The 16,088-nt window shown below is 32.7% G+C and overlaps 1 protein-coding gene across 6 annotated transcripts in view; it reads left to right on the top strand.

Annotated features, from left to right (window-relative positions):
- The window catches only part of LOC148305471 (inositol-trisphosphate 3-kinase B-like), a 109,006-nt gene that overhangs the window by 89,633 nt on the left and 3,285 nt on the right, over positions 1–16,088 (top strand). For all 6 annotated transcript variants that reach the window (XM_088266643.1, XM_088266644.1, XM_088266647.1 and 3 more), the window contains 4 exons: positions 7,127–7,303; positions 9,011–9,083; positions 12,113–12,243; positions 14,661–14,912. In XM_088266643.1, coding sequence (XP_088122769.1) covers positions 7,127–7,303; positions 9,011–9,083; positions 12,113–12,243; positions 14,661–14,912 — 633 coding nt within the window. The remainder of the gene's footprint in view (positions 1–7,126; positions 7,304–9,010; positions 9,084–12,112; positions 12,244–14,660; positions 14,913–16,088) is intronic.

The following is a 16,088-nucleotide window of genomic DNA, read 5'->3' as shown; positions in this document are numbered from 1 at the left end:
TTTTAAGTAAAACCTGAAGGTTTTTTCTCCATTTAAAAAATATTTAGTACATTTAAAAAAATAACTAAACTATACATTTTCTTCAAAATGCAAAAACAACACTTTCTTTCCTGTAGCGGGTAAATATTTAGTTAAAAATATGCCTCTTTTGCTGGGATATAGTACATTTTCTGGGCATTCCGAAAACATGCACAACTGAAAATTGACGATTTTTGATTTATGACGTTCTTGAAAGGAGTGAGCGATATATGTACAACATTTTGAGTGTGTCCAAGTACTTGTTCACAAAATCTGAATTATCTCCAATTACAGGAGTTATTTTCAATTTTTTTTATTTAAAAAAAAAAAATGCACATATATGTAGGTATATTATTTATTGATTCGGCATAAACTTTGTGGAATGACATGTTGATTAATTAAAAAAATAAACACTTGTTTAATGCCATTTAATGAGTGTTATTTCATTTTCAATTTAAGTTTTACTTAGTAAATACCACTATTTCTTAAAATCTACTGTGACACGTGTTTCGATGAATTCCGCATCATTTTCAAACACCGTACGTGAAGCCAATTCTAAATTATAGAGTTGGGTCCTTGGGACGTTGAAGGATGAAGAGGGGGTAGGAGCTGTTTATTTTTTTTATTTAATTTTTATTACATTTTTTTATTTCTTACCAATGGAAATAGAGGGGAGGCTTAAGTAATTTTCATATTGTTAATTATGGGTTTATTATTATTTTTATTTTTATGAATGTCTAGGTAAAAAGTAAAACATTTAAATGTTTATTGTAACTGCAGACAGTTGGTAGAATTCCATGTTGAATTGTTGGGTAATACCATATATCCAAAATTAAACACCGTCTATGGATTGAATTCTACTTTATTTACATATATGATGTTTTGCTTTATTCACATACGTGATATATTGAGTGGTTGATAATGTCTTAATAAGACGAAACGCGTCACATATCATATATCGCTCACTCCTTTCAACAACGTCTTATATTTAAAAAAAAATACTTGATTTTTCAGGAGATCGTTTTTAAAGTTTAAGAATATAATAAAATGTATTAAAAATAAATATCAAGCCACTTATTAAACTTTTTACTGTGCAACAGATCTTTTGAGGTAAAACCTTTAGGTTTTTTATTTGAAAAATATTTAGTTTATTCAAGAAAATAATTAAACAATACCTTTTCTTCAAATGCAAAAACAACACTTTCTGTCCTGTAGCGGGTAAATATTAAGTTAAAAATATGCCGCTTTTGCTAGGATATAGTACATTTTTTGGACATTCCAAAAACATGCACAACTGAAAATTGAAGATTTTTGATATATGACGTTGTTGAAAGGAGTGAGCGATATGTAAATAAAGTAGAATTTAATCTATTTACCGTGTTTAATTTTTTATATATTACCCAACATTTAAATGTTACCTGGGTTAAAAGAAAATTATGTTGCGATTTCTCGTATATTGGGCCTCAATGCTAGAAGTTTCCCCATTGATGCATTCTTAAATAAAAATACTAATGATGAAACACTCGATTCCGGTTATCAGATTATTATTTGGGTTACAATGACGTCGGTTAATAAGAAATTAGAGTATTTGTCATCGTAAATAAATATTACCTATTACTAATGTTTCATTTACACAAGATTCATATTTTCTATCGACAAATCATGCATTATTCGTGTGATTGTTTGTAAAAACAATCTGGGGCTCGAATTTTGCATACAAATAAAAGGGTCTCTGATAAATAAAAGCTTTATCAATCTAACATAGATGGCTGTTGTGAACTCTTATATCGGTAGTGTAATGTCAAAGGGGTACATCTGTCAAATTTTTCATTTTCCAAGTTTGTTCCACAAAATGTCTAAAATAGTGTTTTCCATAATCTGGCAAAAGGATATAGCTGTAGTTGCAATACTTATTTAGTTTTATAAAGATATGGACATTTAAAAATACATAGTTATTTAATTTCTCAAGTTTGTTTTTGCTCTCCTGTAAAATTTGGTCTGAGACAGATATACCCCTTTGCCTTTACACTACCGATATACTGTACCATTAGATTGATCAATATATTTCAGAGTTCCGAAAATTTGAGTAGTGTGGTTGTCAGTCATAGGTAGAATGGTGCATGTTGCACTGTGTAAAGTTATCACTTAGCCAGCCAGTGACAGACCCCTGTAAATACCCAGACATCCATTTTCTTCTTCACCTTCATGTTAAAAATACTTGTTCACAAAATCTGGATTATCTCCAATTACAGGAGTTATTTTCGTATTATTTTTTGACATCTCATCATATTTTTGACTTCCATATTCTTCTTCATCTTTGATGACATGTCAAAAAATAATTTAAAAATAAATCTTTTGTAAGGCTTAAATGTGTAAGGTAAATTCGAAGACTTAAGAATAATCAGGCATGATTAATGATGAATGGAGAATAAATAAAGGCCATTTAATCTTCACATTCCTTTAAAAATGATAACTAGGTGAAATTGTCACAATATTTTATGTTTTGTTTTTTAATAAAATACAACTTAGTAGACTCAAAAAAATTGTGTTTGATTTAAAAATTATTACATAAAATAAATAATCCCATAAACTAAGAAGCTATCCGTACAAGATTGTTTTTAACCTTTCCGTGAGTGAGTTATTTAATTGTATCCGTTCTATGAGTAGTGTTTTTTTTTATTTATTTATATTTTTTCATTAAATTGGTGTATTATGAAGATAGAAATGTTTTAAAAATGGGTGAAAAAATATCACTTACAAATTCCACGATTTATCTAAAGAAAACAGGTACTATTATCCAGGGGTTGTAACCTGTCAATTAACACAAAAAATTCTTTTTTTTCTTCACTTTTTTTTAACATAGTACATTTACTACCATACTCCTTTTAGCAAAATTCACTGTGTAGTACATTTACTACCATACTCCAGGAAAATATTCGGTGCTATTTATCATGAGTAGGGCCCTTTTTCCATCAAGCCTTTCGACCCAAAAAGGCCTAACTGGCGCTGGAGATCAGGTACTGAGGTAATAATGTCACCCTGTTACATTCTTCTCAACCTTCGATACTTTCTAGAAATTCCATGCAGCATAGTGTCATGTGCATGTGTGTAATATGTGAAAGTATTCAATAATTCTTATTATTACTACGTATTACTTACTTATTAGGTGTTAACCGAGGCATGCATGAATCAGATCCGTTACTGTCATAATAACACATGATTTTTAATACATAAACACTGTAATTATGTAAAACATAATTCATTCATGATGAGTAATTTCTGTTTTTTCTATCAATAATTTAGGTTTACGAGCAGATTTGCCTAATAATTACATATATATTACGGATATACACTGATATACCTAATAATTTAAAATTTCTTTTTTGTTTCATTACACAAATTGTAAATTAATGAGTCAGCTCCCATAGTGTAATGGTCAGAACCTTCGACTACGGTACCGGAGGTCCCGGGTTCTATTCCCAGGGTTCAAATAAATATGGGATTTATCACTCCAATATTTATTTGATACTACCCTGCACTGTTTCCTGGAGCTCAGGGCTGATCACCTTTTCTTCATGTGTAAACGATCAAGATAACACTGCTTTTATATGATGTAGTGCACTATGCACCATTGGGTGCGGTTAAGGGTTTTGAAGTACATTGAAGGACATTGGTGCCATAAACCAAGCAAGGACACAAAATGCCGAACCCTCTTCTAGTGGAACGGAAGGTCTGTTGATGACAGCCAACAGTCCGCCTTCTCCTGAGGATTTTTACGTAGTTTCCTCCCAGCAATGAGCAAATTCTGAAAAGTTCATGATTGGCCCACACTAGATTATCCCTCCTGTTTCTAACACAGATTAAAAAAAAAATCTTTGGAAACTAAAATCCACTTAATGATCTATAAACCATGTACCTACATAATAAACAAGATAAATAATTAATGCAATTCCTATCTGAAAAAAGAGGGAAAATAAGGGTTTACATTACTATTCAGAAAGCCGTTTGAAAAAAGAAACATATCTTTTGTTTTTATTTATTGTTTTAGTGAAATTACGATTAGGGGTCATGTCAATAATCTAGTTCAGTCATGTTGTGTTATTTCTCTTATACTGTTTTAAGTGTACCTACTAGACATATGTGAGATTTAGACATAATATGATGTCCATTTGCGTACGTGTACAAGATAACACATCTTAAAGTTCAATAGTAACATTTTTTAAATAACGATGTTATGTTATGACGTAAAACATATACAAAATCGTGACTGGGTGCAAACGTCATCGGGCATCCATTGGCTCCAAAGCTGTTCCAATTTATGATAAAAAAGGATTACCTCCACACTTATGCATTTTTATTCGTTTAATGTGAGGATTTTCGATTAATGTTAGAGTTTATTTTATCCATGAGCGTAAATAAATGTCAAATGTCAGGGCAAAAGATTGTGGCGTTCCATCCTCCCTACCTACCCTGATGGGGACACGGCGTGATGGTAGTAGTAGTAGTATTAGTACTTTGTCAAAATATACGATTTCTTGGAAATGGGGATTAAAAATGGGAATTAGAAAGGCCGGGTAATTTGTGTTTTCTCAGAATTATTTATCCTCACAGTACACGTCACTTTTCCGAATTCAAAATACAGCATTTTCAATAGAGAGAAAAAAATTTACCCAAGCTCCTTTGCCTAGCCGTCAAAATATTTTGAATATTGTTAAGTAGGTAGTGTTTTAGTATTAATCAGTCTTTATAAAGAAGCGGTCAGCGTCGAAACCGGTAGACATTTTAATTAAGTTAAAATAAAATAATTATAGTGATTTCAAAACAACGTTACATTTTAATTATAAAAATTCATCCGTTTCGCTAGCCAAATTCGCTTGACGATAAATGGTATTTAAGTAAATTGTACCCTTTTCAGGACGAACCAAGTCGAATGGCTTATATATGTAGGTACCAATTTCGCAATATTTCGGTCAAATCAACGTGTGCATAGACAATTTTTGTCTAGGATTTGTGGATTCGGAATTCGAAATTTCGTATATGGCGAGCATTAGGGGCAGGTACCTATAATTTTAAAATTTTGAGAACCGTACAACTTGGCGCATGCGCGTCATTTCGGAATGGTCCCCGTTGTGGCGCGCGTATGTGTACGAGTTTCGTAAAAGTTTTGCCCCTCTCGATTTTTCTCCACAGTTTAAAACAGACGTTGATAACGGTTGATAATGTCAAAGTGTGTTCTTATCCGAGCAGTGAATAGTGTCGCATTGTACTCAGTTTTCAAACTATACGTTTGACGTAAAAAGACGTTTGGAAAAATAATTCTAGCTGTCAGAACCATAACAGACAATAAACGAGTTTCAGAATTTTTGAAAGTTCTTAGGCTCGTCACTTGTGTTTTCGATTTTAAATTGAATAAGTCGTTTTAAAGTTAAAAGGACACAAAATGGCTTGGATTTCAAACGTGTGCATTGTTGGATCTATTGCAAAAAAAGATAGGGTAAGCCAATATTAAAATAAAAACAATATATGACGATTATTTTTTCCTTTTTTAAAAAAAAAATATTTTAAATATCTTTTTTGTTAATATAATTATTAAATAATAAAAAAAAAATACAAAATATGGCTCCAGAGTATATAAAAGAGCCGTGTATTCCAGACAAATTGGTGGCGAGTGTTTTTGCCTAGAATTTTCACTCATGAATTACATGAAATTATAGTAACTTTAAACATATAGAGTAAATCCACTTATGAGTAGGCATAGGCTATGAAACTAAAAAAGTTGAAGCATGAGTAGGGTCATGATAAGCGGTGTTGCATAAGCCGTAGCTAGATTTCAGAGTCACTTGGAGTAATTAAAAAAAAAACAGACAAATTGGTTGATAGACGTCTCACGCTTCGATCGGTTACAACTGCAATGGGCAAAGTGATCTTACCAGCGCACTAAATTTGGCGAGCGTGCCTTTGCTGTTGCGGTCTGATGGCGTTAAATGCTCTTCCACCAGTGTTTAGAAATAGCGAGAGTGAGATGATCTTTAGAAAAAAACTGAAAACACATTTGTTTGCTAAATCATTTCCACCTTCATCTTTTCCCCAATTCATTCACAGTGAAGCGCCCTTGAGGTAGTATTTTACAAAAATGGCACTATTCAAATTTATTATTATTATTAGTGATGAAACGGATAGTGATTTGGCTGCATACTGGATATGAATAAAACTGATATTTATCAATAAAATATATAATAATAATAATAAAATTGGATAACTTATAAAGCGCCATTTTCGTAAAAAAATACCTCAAGGGCGCTTCACGGTGAATGAATTGGGGAAAATATTATTAAATATATTTTCATTGACTTGGAATCGAATCTTGGAAGAGATATCCGGTAACTATCCGGTATCAGGCCTATCTGGCCTTGTTTTACTATGATTATAATCATCATTTATACTAGAATTAGTATACTGGGCTAATTTTTTTATTTTTTGACATCTTAATATAGATGAAGACGAATATGGAAGTCTGGGCATTTACGGGGCTTATTTTACACACGCCATTTTTGTCCGCCTCCAAAGTGAAATGGTCATCAAGATGGCCACCGTACTGGAGGTCCCGAGTTCATTGAATAAATATAAGTGATTTTTTCACTCTAATATTTATTCAATATTACCCTGGACTGGTACCTGATCACCTTTCCTTCATGTGTTAACAATCAAGATAACACTGCGTTTATATGATGCAGTGCCCTATGCACCATCGAGGTGCGGATAAGGGTTTGAATGAATGAATTTTACACACGTGTTACATTCGCCAATTCTACCCATGATTGACAACCACACTACTCAAATTCTTGGAACTTCTATATATATATACTGTTCAAACTCGAAACATAGTGCTTAAATTCACTAAAACATCACTAGAGTCATCTATGGTAAGATGAAAGAAAGTTTTTATTGAGCAGAAGTACTTTAATTTGTATGTGAGGTCCGAATCCTGGATTAAAATCACATGCATGAGAACCGCTAGAAAATATCCTTTTCATTTTGGTTTTATATTTTAGTTTATAATCTGGCAAGTTTTTTTCAAATTTAATTGTAATTTAATATTTGTTTTCAGACATCAGGCTGGAGAAAGCTCCGGAATATTGTGCAGTGGACCCCCTTCTTCCAGACTTACAAGAAACAGAGGTATCCGTGGGTGCAGCTAGCTGGCCATCAGGGTAACTTCAAGCCTGGACCTGATCAGGGAACCATCCTCAAGAAACTCTGCCCCAAGGAGGAAACTTGTTTCCAGGTAACTTCTTCGTCTTTCATCATCACAGGGGTTCGTTAGTCTCGTCTATGCATAATACACATTGAGTAGATGTATATACAGGGTGGCACAAAATTAATGACCCTATCGGAAGATGTTATATTTTTTGCAAATGGCGTCATATGTCAATCATATTTGACATTTCGCACACTCCTTTCAATGACGTCATATATCAAAAATCGTCAATTTTCAGTTGTGCCTGTTTTCATAATGCCCAGAAAATGCACTTTAAAAAGATCTGTTGCGCAGTAAAAAGTTCAATTTGATATTTATTTTTAATGCATTTCATTATATGTTTAAACTTTAAAAACGATCTCATAAAAATTCAAGTTTTTTGATATATCGCTCACTCCTTTCAAGAACGTCATAAATAAAAAATCGACAATTTTCAGTTGTGCATGTTTTCAGAATGCCCAGAAAATGTACTTTATCCCAGCAAAAGCGTCATATTTTTAACTTAATATTTACCCGCTACAGGGCAGAAAGTGTTGTTTTTGCATTTTGAAGAAAAGGTATTGTTTAAATATTTTTTTAAATATTACTAAATATCTTTCAAATGGAGAAAAAACATTCAGGTGTTTGACCTAAAAAGATCTGTTGCACAGTGAAAAGTTCAATAAGTGGCTTGATATTTATTTTTAATACTTTTTATTATATTTTTAAACTTTAAAAACAATCTCAAAAATCAAGTTTTTTGATATATGACGATGTTGAAAGGAGTGAGCGATTTGTGAACTAAACAGCTGCAGTTATAAATAAAACTAAAACCATGTTTTTAACCACTTTTATTTTTCATTCTTTTCTCCAACTGGTTTGGACAAGAACCTTGTCATGTTCAGGGATGGATCTGTACATATCCATCCCCGAAGATGATAAGGTTTGTGTCAAATCCGGTTGCAGAAACGTACCAAAAATAAAAGTGGTTATAAATATAGTTTTTGTTTTATTAAAAAAAATATTAACAAATGCAAAAGTGGTCTTACACAAGAGTTTTATCCTTATATTTTAATTTGTCCGCCTCCGTAGTTTAGTGTTCAGCGCATTAGGTTACTGTGCTGGAGGTCCCGGGTTCGATTCCCAGGGGGGTCAAAATAAATACGGATGATTTTCACTCTCATATTCATTGGACTGGCACAAGTAGCGCAGGACTGATCACCTTGCTTTCAGGCGATTAATAATCAAGATAACACTGCGTCGCCATGATGCAGTGCCCTATGCACCGTTGGGTCCGGATAAGGGTTAATATATATATATATATATATATATATATATATATATATATATATATATATATATATATATATATATATATATATATATACAATTTTTTTTTTACTTATTACAGTGTTATCACTGTCTATTTAATATTTTTGTTATATGGCATAGTAGTTTTAAAATTGAATTGAAAAAAAGAATTGAAATCAAGTTAGAAAATCCAAGAATTTTAATAGTGTGGTTGTCAATAATGGGTAGAATTGGTGAATGTTGCACGTGTGTAAAGTGATCACTTAAACCAGCCTATGATGGTCGTCAGCCCCGTAAATGCCCAGACTTCCATACTCTTCTTCAGCTTTGATGAGATGTCAAAAAATAATAACAAATTGAGTATGGTCTTAATGTCTATTGTACTTATTTTATCATTGAAATTGGATCATCAATAATTTTTAAATCCTTTTATTTTATTTTCAGATTTTGATGAATGATGCTCTCCGACCTTTTGTACCTGAATATAAGGGACAAATCCTCAGCGATGATGGAGAATGTATCCTTTAAATAAAACAAAAATATTTTAATTATATTTAAATTATTTTATGTCCGCCTCCGTAGTGTAATGGTCAGCACGCTCAGCTACCATTCTGGAGGTCCCGTGCTCGATTCCCAAGGTGGGTAAAATAAATATAAGTGATTTTTTCACTGTAATATTTATTCAATATTAACATGGACTGGTACCTGAAGCGGAGGGCTGATCACCTTTCCTTCATGTGTAAACGATCGAGATAACACTGCGTTTATATGACACAGTGCCCTATGCACCATTGGGGTGCAGATAAGGGTTTTATTATTATTATTATTATTATTATATTTTGTATATTAAAAGAATTGTTTACTTTGTGGTATGGTAATATAACACCCTCCTTATCATTCATCGTTCATTCTGTATAATACCACTTTAATAAACACTAATTCGGGATTATCGGTTTCGGAATAATCATTCCATCATCGGATCATTATAATGAAATTATTACGGTCTGACATTTATACAAAAATAAAAAAATTAATTAGTGTTTATTAAACTGGTATTACACAAAGTGTACTATGAATGATAAGGAGAGTGTTATATTAATTTTAATTCATATAATTCATCTATTTCTGTCTTTTGATTATTTGTTTTCATGTTTGATATTTATTATTATTATTAAAAAATTATATTATTAAATAGCGTATGACGTACGATGGACATAATTAATTTTATTTGAATTAAACTGAGATAAAAACTATTTTTAATGTTTGGAAATAGATAACATTTTATCATTATAATTTTCCAGTATTGTTAGCAAAATTTGTAGTACCGTAGAACGGGGCTACTTGAACTTTGATGTGTTACTTGAGCCCAGTTCAAAAAAAAAAATCTGTATTTGGTCTACAATAATGAAAGTATCGACATGATTCATTGTTTCCCTGACAGGTGACACTTATTGTCATAATACTTCCATCGATACCACGATCTAAATATTTTTTTTTGTACTGGGCTCAAGTAACACATCAAAGTTCAAGTAGCCCCCTTCTACGGTATCTATTTTATTTTCATTAATTTATAACGTTAACGTTTTTACATTTTTAATTTGTTTAAACCACAGAATTGTTTTAAATCAAAATCGAAAACATTAGACAATACATGAACATGAAAGTATGTATTAAAATACACATACATTGTTAATTCTTTGATAAATCAATAGTTAAAATCAAGTCAAGGGTTTAGTTTCCTTTGGATATAGCGTTAGATTGCCTGGTCAAGTTTGTCGCATCTGACCCATTTAGATTGGGTCCATTAGGGTCTGTAATGGTCTTGCCATTTCTCATTCGCACTTTTATTGTCCTTTTTTAGAAAGTCGAGGGACTCGTCATTTGCTTGCAAAATATTGTTCGGCCTTGGTGCGAAATGCGTTCCCATGGCCATAAATCGGTACAGCATTTTATAATTCTCTACCCTAAAGTAAGAGGGTTTTTAACTTAGTCTAATTTGGTATTTCGTGAGAGTCGGGTGTAACATAACTTAACAGAGCTGTTTGGAAGCACATGAGTATTGACTGCCGTATTGTTTGTTTTAAAAATAAACATAAATATAAATAGTCGATACCGTGTTTTAATTAATACTCGCTTCAGTCCAACCTGCCTCCTGACAAGAAGGGGACTAAAGTGTTTAATTAGGACGTCATCAAGTGCACGCGACGCGTCTGTCATAATATTACATCCATAGCCATCGAAAGCACTAATAACACATTTAAAAAAAAAAATTAAAATAGATAATTAATATTTTAATTAATTATTTAACAACACAGGATGTTAATATCAAAACTGATTATTTTTAAATTGAAATTGAGGCTAATGTTATTTAGAAAAATATTTGATTTCTGAAGTAAAATAATATTTGAAATACCGGTATCGGTAAAAACATGACTGGGAGCTAAAACAGCATTAGTTATCGTTAGCGCAATTGGCTACCATGCTGGAGATTCCGAGTTCGATCCCCTGTTGGATCAGAATCAATATACTATATTTTTTTCCCTGATATTTATTTAAGTCACCCTGGACTGGTACCTGAAGTGCAGGACTAATCATCTTGCCATTATGTAATTTACAATCAAGATAACATCGCTTTGTTTATGCATAAATATTCAGATAAGGATTGCAAAGAAGACTAAATACTTTAGTATGTCCATTATTTTTCAAACCCTTATCCGCACCCAATGGTGCATAGGGCACTGCATCATATAAACGCAGTGTTATCCTGATCGTTAACACCTGAAGGAAAAGTGATCAGCCCTCCGCTTCAGGTACCATTTCAGGGTAATATTGAATAAATATTAGATTGAAAAAATCTCTTTTTATTTAATCCCCCCCCTGGGAATCGAACCCGAGACCTCCAGTATGGTAGCCAAGCGTGCTGACCATTACACTACTGAGGCGGACAAGTCCATTATATTTATTATACATATATTCTGGACAAAGTGAAATGTTAAGTGTCTATATGTGCAAACAAATTTCAGTATGTGTATCAAACTTTTATATATCGCTCACTCCTTTCAACAACGTCATATATCAAATAACTTGATTTTTTAGGAGATCGTTTTTAAAATGTTGAAAATATAATAAAATGTATTAAAAATAAATATCAACCCACTTATTGAACTTTTTACTGCGCAACAGATCTTTTTAGGTAAAACCTGAATGTTTTTTCTCCATTTGAAAAAAACTTAGTATATTTAAAAAAATAAGTAAACAAACCTTTTCTTCAAAATGCAAAAACCACACTTTCTGCCCTGTAGCGGGTAAATATCAAGTTAAAAATATGCCTCTTTTGCTGGGATATAGTACATTTTCTGGGCATTCCGAAAACATGCAGAACTGAAAATTGACAATTTTTGATATATGACGTTGTTGAAAGGAGTGAGCGATATGTTTATATTAATAGCCTTCTGAGTTTGACGGAATGTGCAGAATTGCAAGTGTGAAGTGTTTGTTTTATATGATGTATCCAGTTGTTTTCCTTGACTGCAAATATTGACACAGCGGCCTACCTGCAGTTGCAAGACCTCCTGAGCGGGTTCGACTCTCCTTGTGTGATGGATTGTAAAGTTGGGGTCAGAACCTACCTCGAGGAAGAGTTGGCCAAGGCTAAGGAGAAGCCCAAACTGAGGAAGGTCAGTCACAAATATTTACCTTTAAAAAATAATGTACCATTTATTAAGTTTAATCAGGTAAGAAAAATAATTTAGCGAATCCTCACCTTAACACATTATTATTGGACAGTTTTTCATCAATCCCATCCCTAATGGTTGTATACTAATCATAAGTAATCTAACTAACCAACTAACTAACCATCACGCCGTTTCTCTTCAGGGGTAGGCAGAGAGAATAGAATGCCACACCACTCTGTCTTTGCAAACATTCCTCGCCTCTTCCACGTTCATGCATCTCCTCATACACACCCGCCGATTGTTTCGACTCCTAACCTGACCGTTTTTTTAAGTATTTGGCATACCTGATCATGCCAAGTTTTTCTCGGTCTTCCTCTGCTCCTTTTTCCAATTACATTTGCTTCATAAATTTGTTTCACCGTTGTTTCCTCACTCATTTGTTCTACATGTCCAAACCATCTCAACGCACCTTTCTTAATTTTATCGATAATCCTTGTCTCAGCTTTGCATTCCTTCATAAGTAATCTAATCACAAATAACAGCAAACCCTATCCCGATCTGTAAAATGTTTTTTGGCATCTCGCGCTCTACCAAAAGTAAGTAAATGGAACGCTTATAAGCGTCTCCCGCTCTCTACCGACAGTATGTAAAATGGCTTTTAAATGTTTCCCGCAAACAATGGGTTAAAATCATATTTTTTAATTTTTTATTTCTACTATTTTGTCTAATTTCTACTTTAAATGGACATACACTTTAATGTTCTTAAAATAATGTTTTTCTATTTCGTCTTATGGAGTCAGATTAGGACTATGGAAGGACACTTTGGAAGATTGACAAAGTGTATGAAAAAGCTAGTACATACATACATTTTGAATAAAAAATATATTTCTAAGTGTAAATCAAATGAAATTCTACACTCAGACTGCAGATTTTTACCTCATACTGACATGAATTTTTCGGACAGTTTTACATATTCCAATTTGTATCTTTTGAGCATCTGAAATTTTGGATTTACGATTTTTTACCTCTCACCTACAGATATAAGTCTCAGTTTGTGAATCGATGGACATATCGCTCACTCCTTTCAAGAACGTCATAAATCAAAAATCGTAAATTTTCAGTTGTGCATGTTTTCGGAATGCCTAGAAAATGTACTATATCCCAGCAAAAGCGGCATATTTTAAACTTAATATTTACCCGCACACAGGGCAGAAAGTGTTGTTTTTGCATTTTGAAGAAAAGGTATTGTTTAATGATTTTTTTAAACATACTAAGTATTTTTTAAATGGAGAATAAACCTTCAGGTTTTTATTTTTATTTTGATTATTTTTATTTATTTATTTTTTTTTTTTATTGGAAAACCAACAGAATATTTCGACAAAAATAACATAATATGATAAAATACAAAAAAATAACAATTCCAATTATAGGTTTCCAATAAATCTAAAATAAAACAATTTAAATAAACTGTTATAAATTTTACCTAAAAAGATCTGTTGTACAGTAAAAAGTTAAATAAGTGGCTTGATATTTGTTTTTAATACATTGCATTATATTTTTAAACTTTAAAAACATTCTCATGAAAAGTTTTTTGATTTATGACGTTCTTGAAAGGAGTGAGCGATATGTACTACGCAACTTAGTTGTGACCTCACATACCTGAACTTGAATACTGTGGCCTACTGATTTCTAACCTGTATCTGCTGTCTATTAATATCTCCACTGCTATAAAAAAAGTTCAATGTCTGATCATTCACACACTTCTTGGAGAATAACTTATCTACAATTACATATCTGTGACTAGTACCTGTTGATTCATTCATTTTCATGCGTGCGTCAATTATAATGACGCTCTTAATAGAACATACTATGTGTCATATTTTGTTTTATTAATCTGTCAATTGAAGGATTTTGGGAAAGTTTCAATAAAACTAACGAAGAACAAATTTCATCTATACCAAACTGACTTCATTTTTTTACCATTTTTAGCCTCATCTTGACTTGTTCAAATGTGCTAACCATTTATAATTAATATCTTTACATTTTGAAATCTCAACAAAGACGAAGAAGAATATGGAAGTCTGCGTATTTACAGGGCTTGTGACCTGTCATAGGCTGGTTAAGTGGCATGTAATAAGTGATTTTTTTCATTAAAATATTTATTCAATACATATTTTCAATACGAGTTTTGTACTTTTTACTAGTTTGTTGCTCAACTATAATATCCATCCACAATACTCCACGTTCGATTAATATATTATACTTCCAAGTTTAAAATCGCTTTGGGATTTTTTTAGGGCAATATTAAGCTAGTAAGATATCAAATAGTCAATGTTCACATTTTTGTAAAACACTGCACTTGGTCACTTTCTCCTGTATGACTACGATATAATAAATAACTTAATTTTCCATATTTCCAGGATATGTACGAGAAGATGATCCAGATAGATCCGTCGGCGCCCACAGACGAGGAGAACCGAGTGAAGGGTGTGACCAAGCCTCGCTACATGGTGTGGCGGGAGACCATCTCATCCACGGCCACCCTTGGCTTCCGAATCGAGGGCATCAAGAAACCGGACGGGACCAGCACCAAGGACTTCAAGACCACCAAGTCGTCCAACCAGGTCATGGAAGCGTTCAAAGACTTCACCAAGGGGTGCCCCAATATTGTGGTAAGTGAAGTATCAAATATAGAGCAAATGTTAGAAGCAAACATAGAAAAAACTTCTTAAAACCTTTCCTTTACGGTGCTAAACTCTTCCACGTGCACCGGTGATATATATTTTGTACATCATATGAAAACGTGGTTTAAAAACTTGGTCTGAGCGTCTCAGGGCTGACCTGGCATTTGGCTGGCTTAAGCGATCACTTTATATACTTATGTAACATTCATCATTCTGTCCATTATTGAACATCCATTTTGCATTAATTCTTCTTTCATAAAAAAGTGAATAATGATATCCGAGTTTCTCCAGGGTATGCTTGGCTACAATAGTTTAGAGACTAGAAGGAATGTGTATTTGATTACGCATTTTTATCGATTGTTGCGCGGTATGATCGATAATCCTGAAACTATCCGGATCATTGGTCTGTATGTTCCCGATAGTTACCTAAGACAGCATCGACATAGATTGTTTCACATTCCTATACACAGGACCAACCTGCCGATAGTTATGCCTGTAGGAAGAGCTACTGCTATGTTGAACAATATCTCATTGGATATTGATCTGTTCCATATGTCTGAAGGAGTTTTCCGAAGCGGGGTTCTTCTACACCTTTAGCAATAGTTCTTGCATATATTTTATTTTAATGTATACAATTAAAAAAATTATAGTTTGTAATGTATATATTAATTGAAATAAATAAATTGAAATTGAAATTGAAAAATTTAAATTGAAATGTTTAATTTCAAGTTGAGATACCATTAAAATTGACATATTATCCGTAAGGTGAATAACCCGCTGTCCGATAAAATAAAAATAATATTCAAATAGAAAAACCTGCTTATTATCAAAATTTCATTTTGATTAAGTTTCTTGCAACATTTCTTGATGAAACAGCATTTTATGTAATAAAATACAACTATGTAGTTTTTTCCCACTATTGTTTTATTTGTCCGCCTCCACAGTGTAATGGTCAGAACGCTCGGCTACCGTTCTGGAGGTCCCGGGTTCGATTCCCAAGGGGGGTAAAATAAATATAAGTGATTTTTTCACTGTCATATTTATTCGATATTACCCTGGACTGGTACCTGAAGCGGAGGGCTGATCACCTTTCCTTCATGTGTAAACGATCAAGATAACACTGCGTTTATATGACGCAGTGCCCTATGCACCATTGGGGTGCGG

This window comes from Brachycentrus maculatus, unplaced genomic scaffold, assembly GCF_059751285.1.
Source record: "Brachycentrus maculatus isolate JH-2025_06_01 unplaced genomic scaffold, ASM5975128v1 h1tg000273l, whole genome shotgun sequence".
NCBI lineage: Eukaryota > Metazoa > Arthropoda > Insecta > Trichoptera > Brachycentridae > Brachycentrus > Brachycentrus maculatus.
This window is presented reverse-complemented; position numbering and strand designations above follow the sequence as displayed.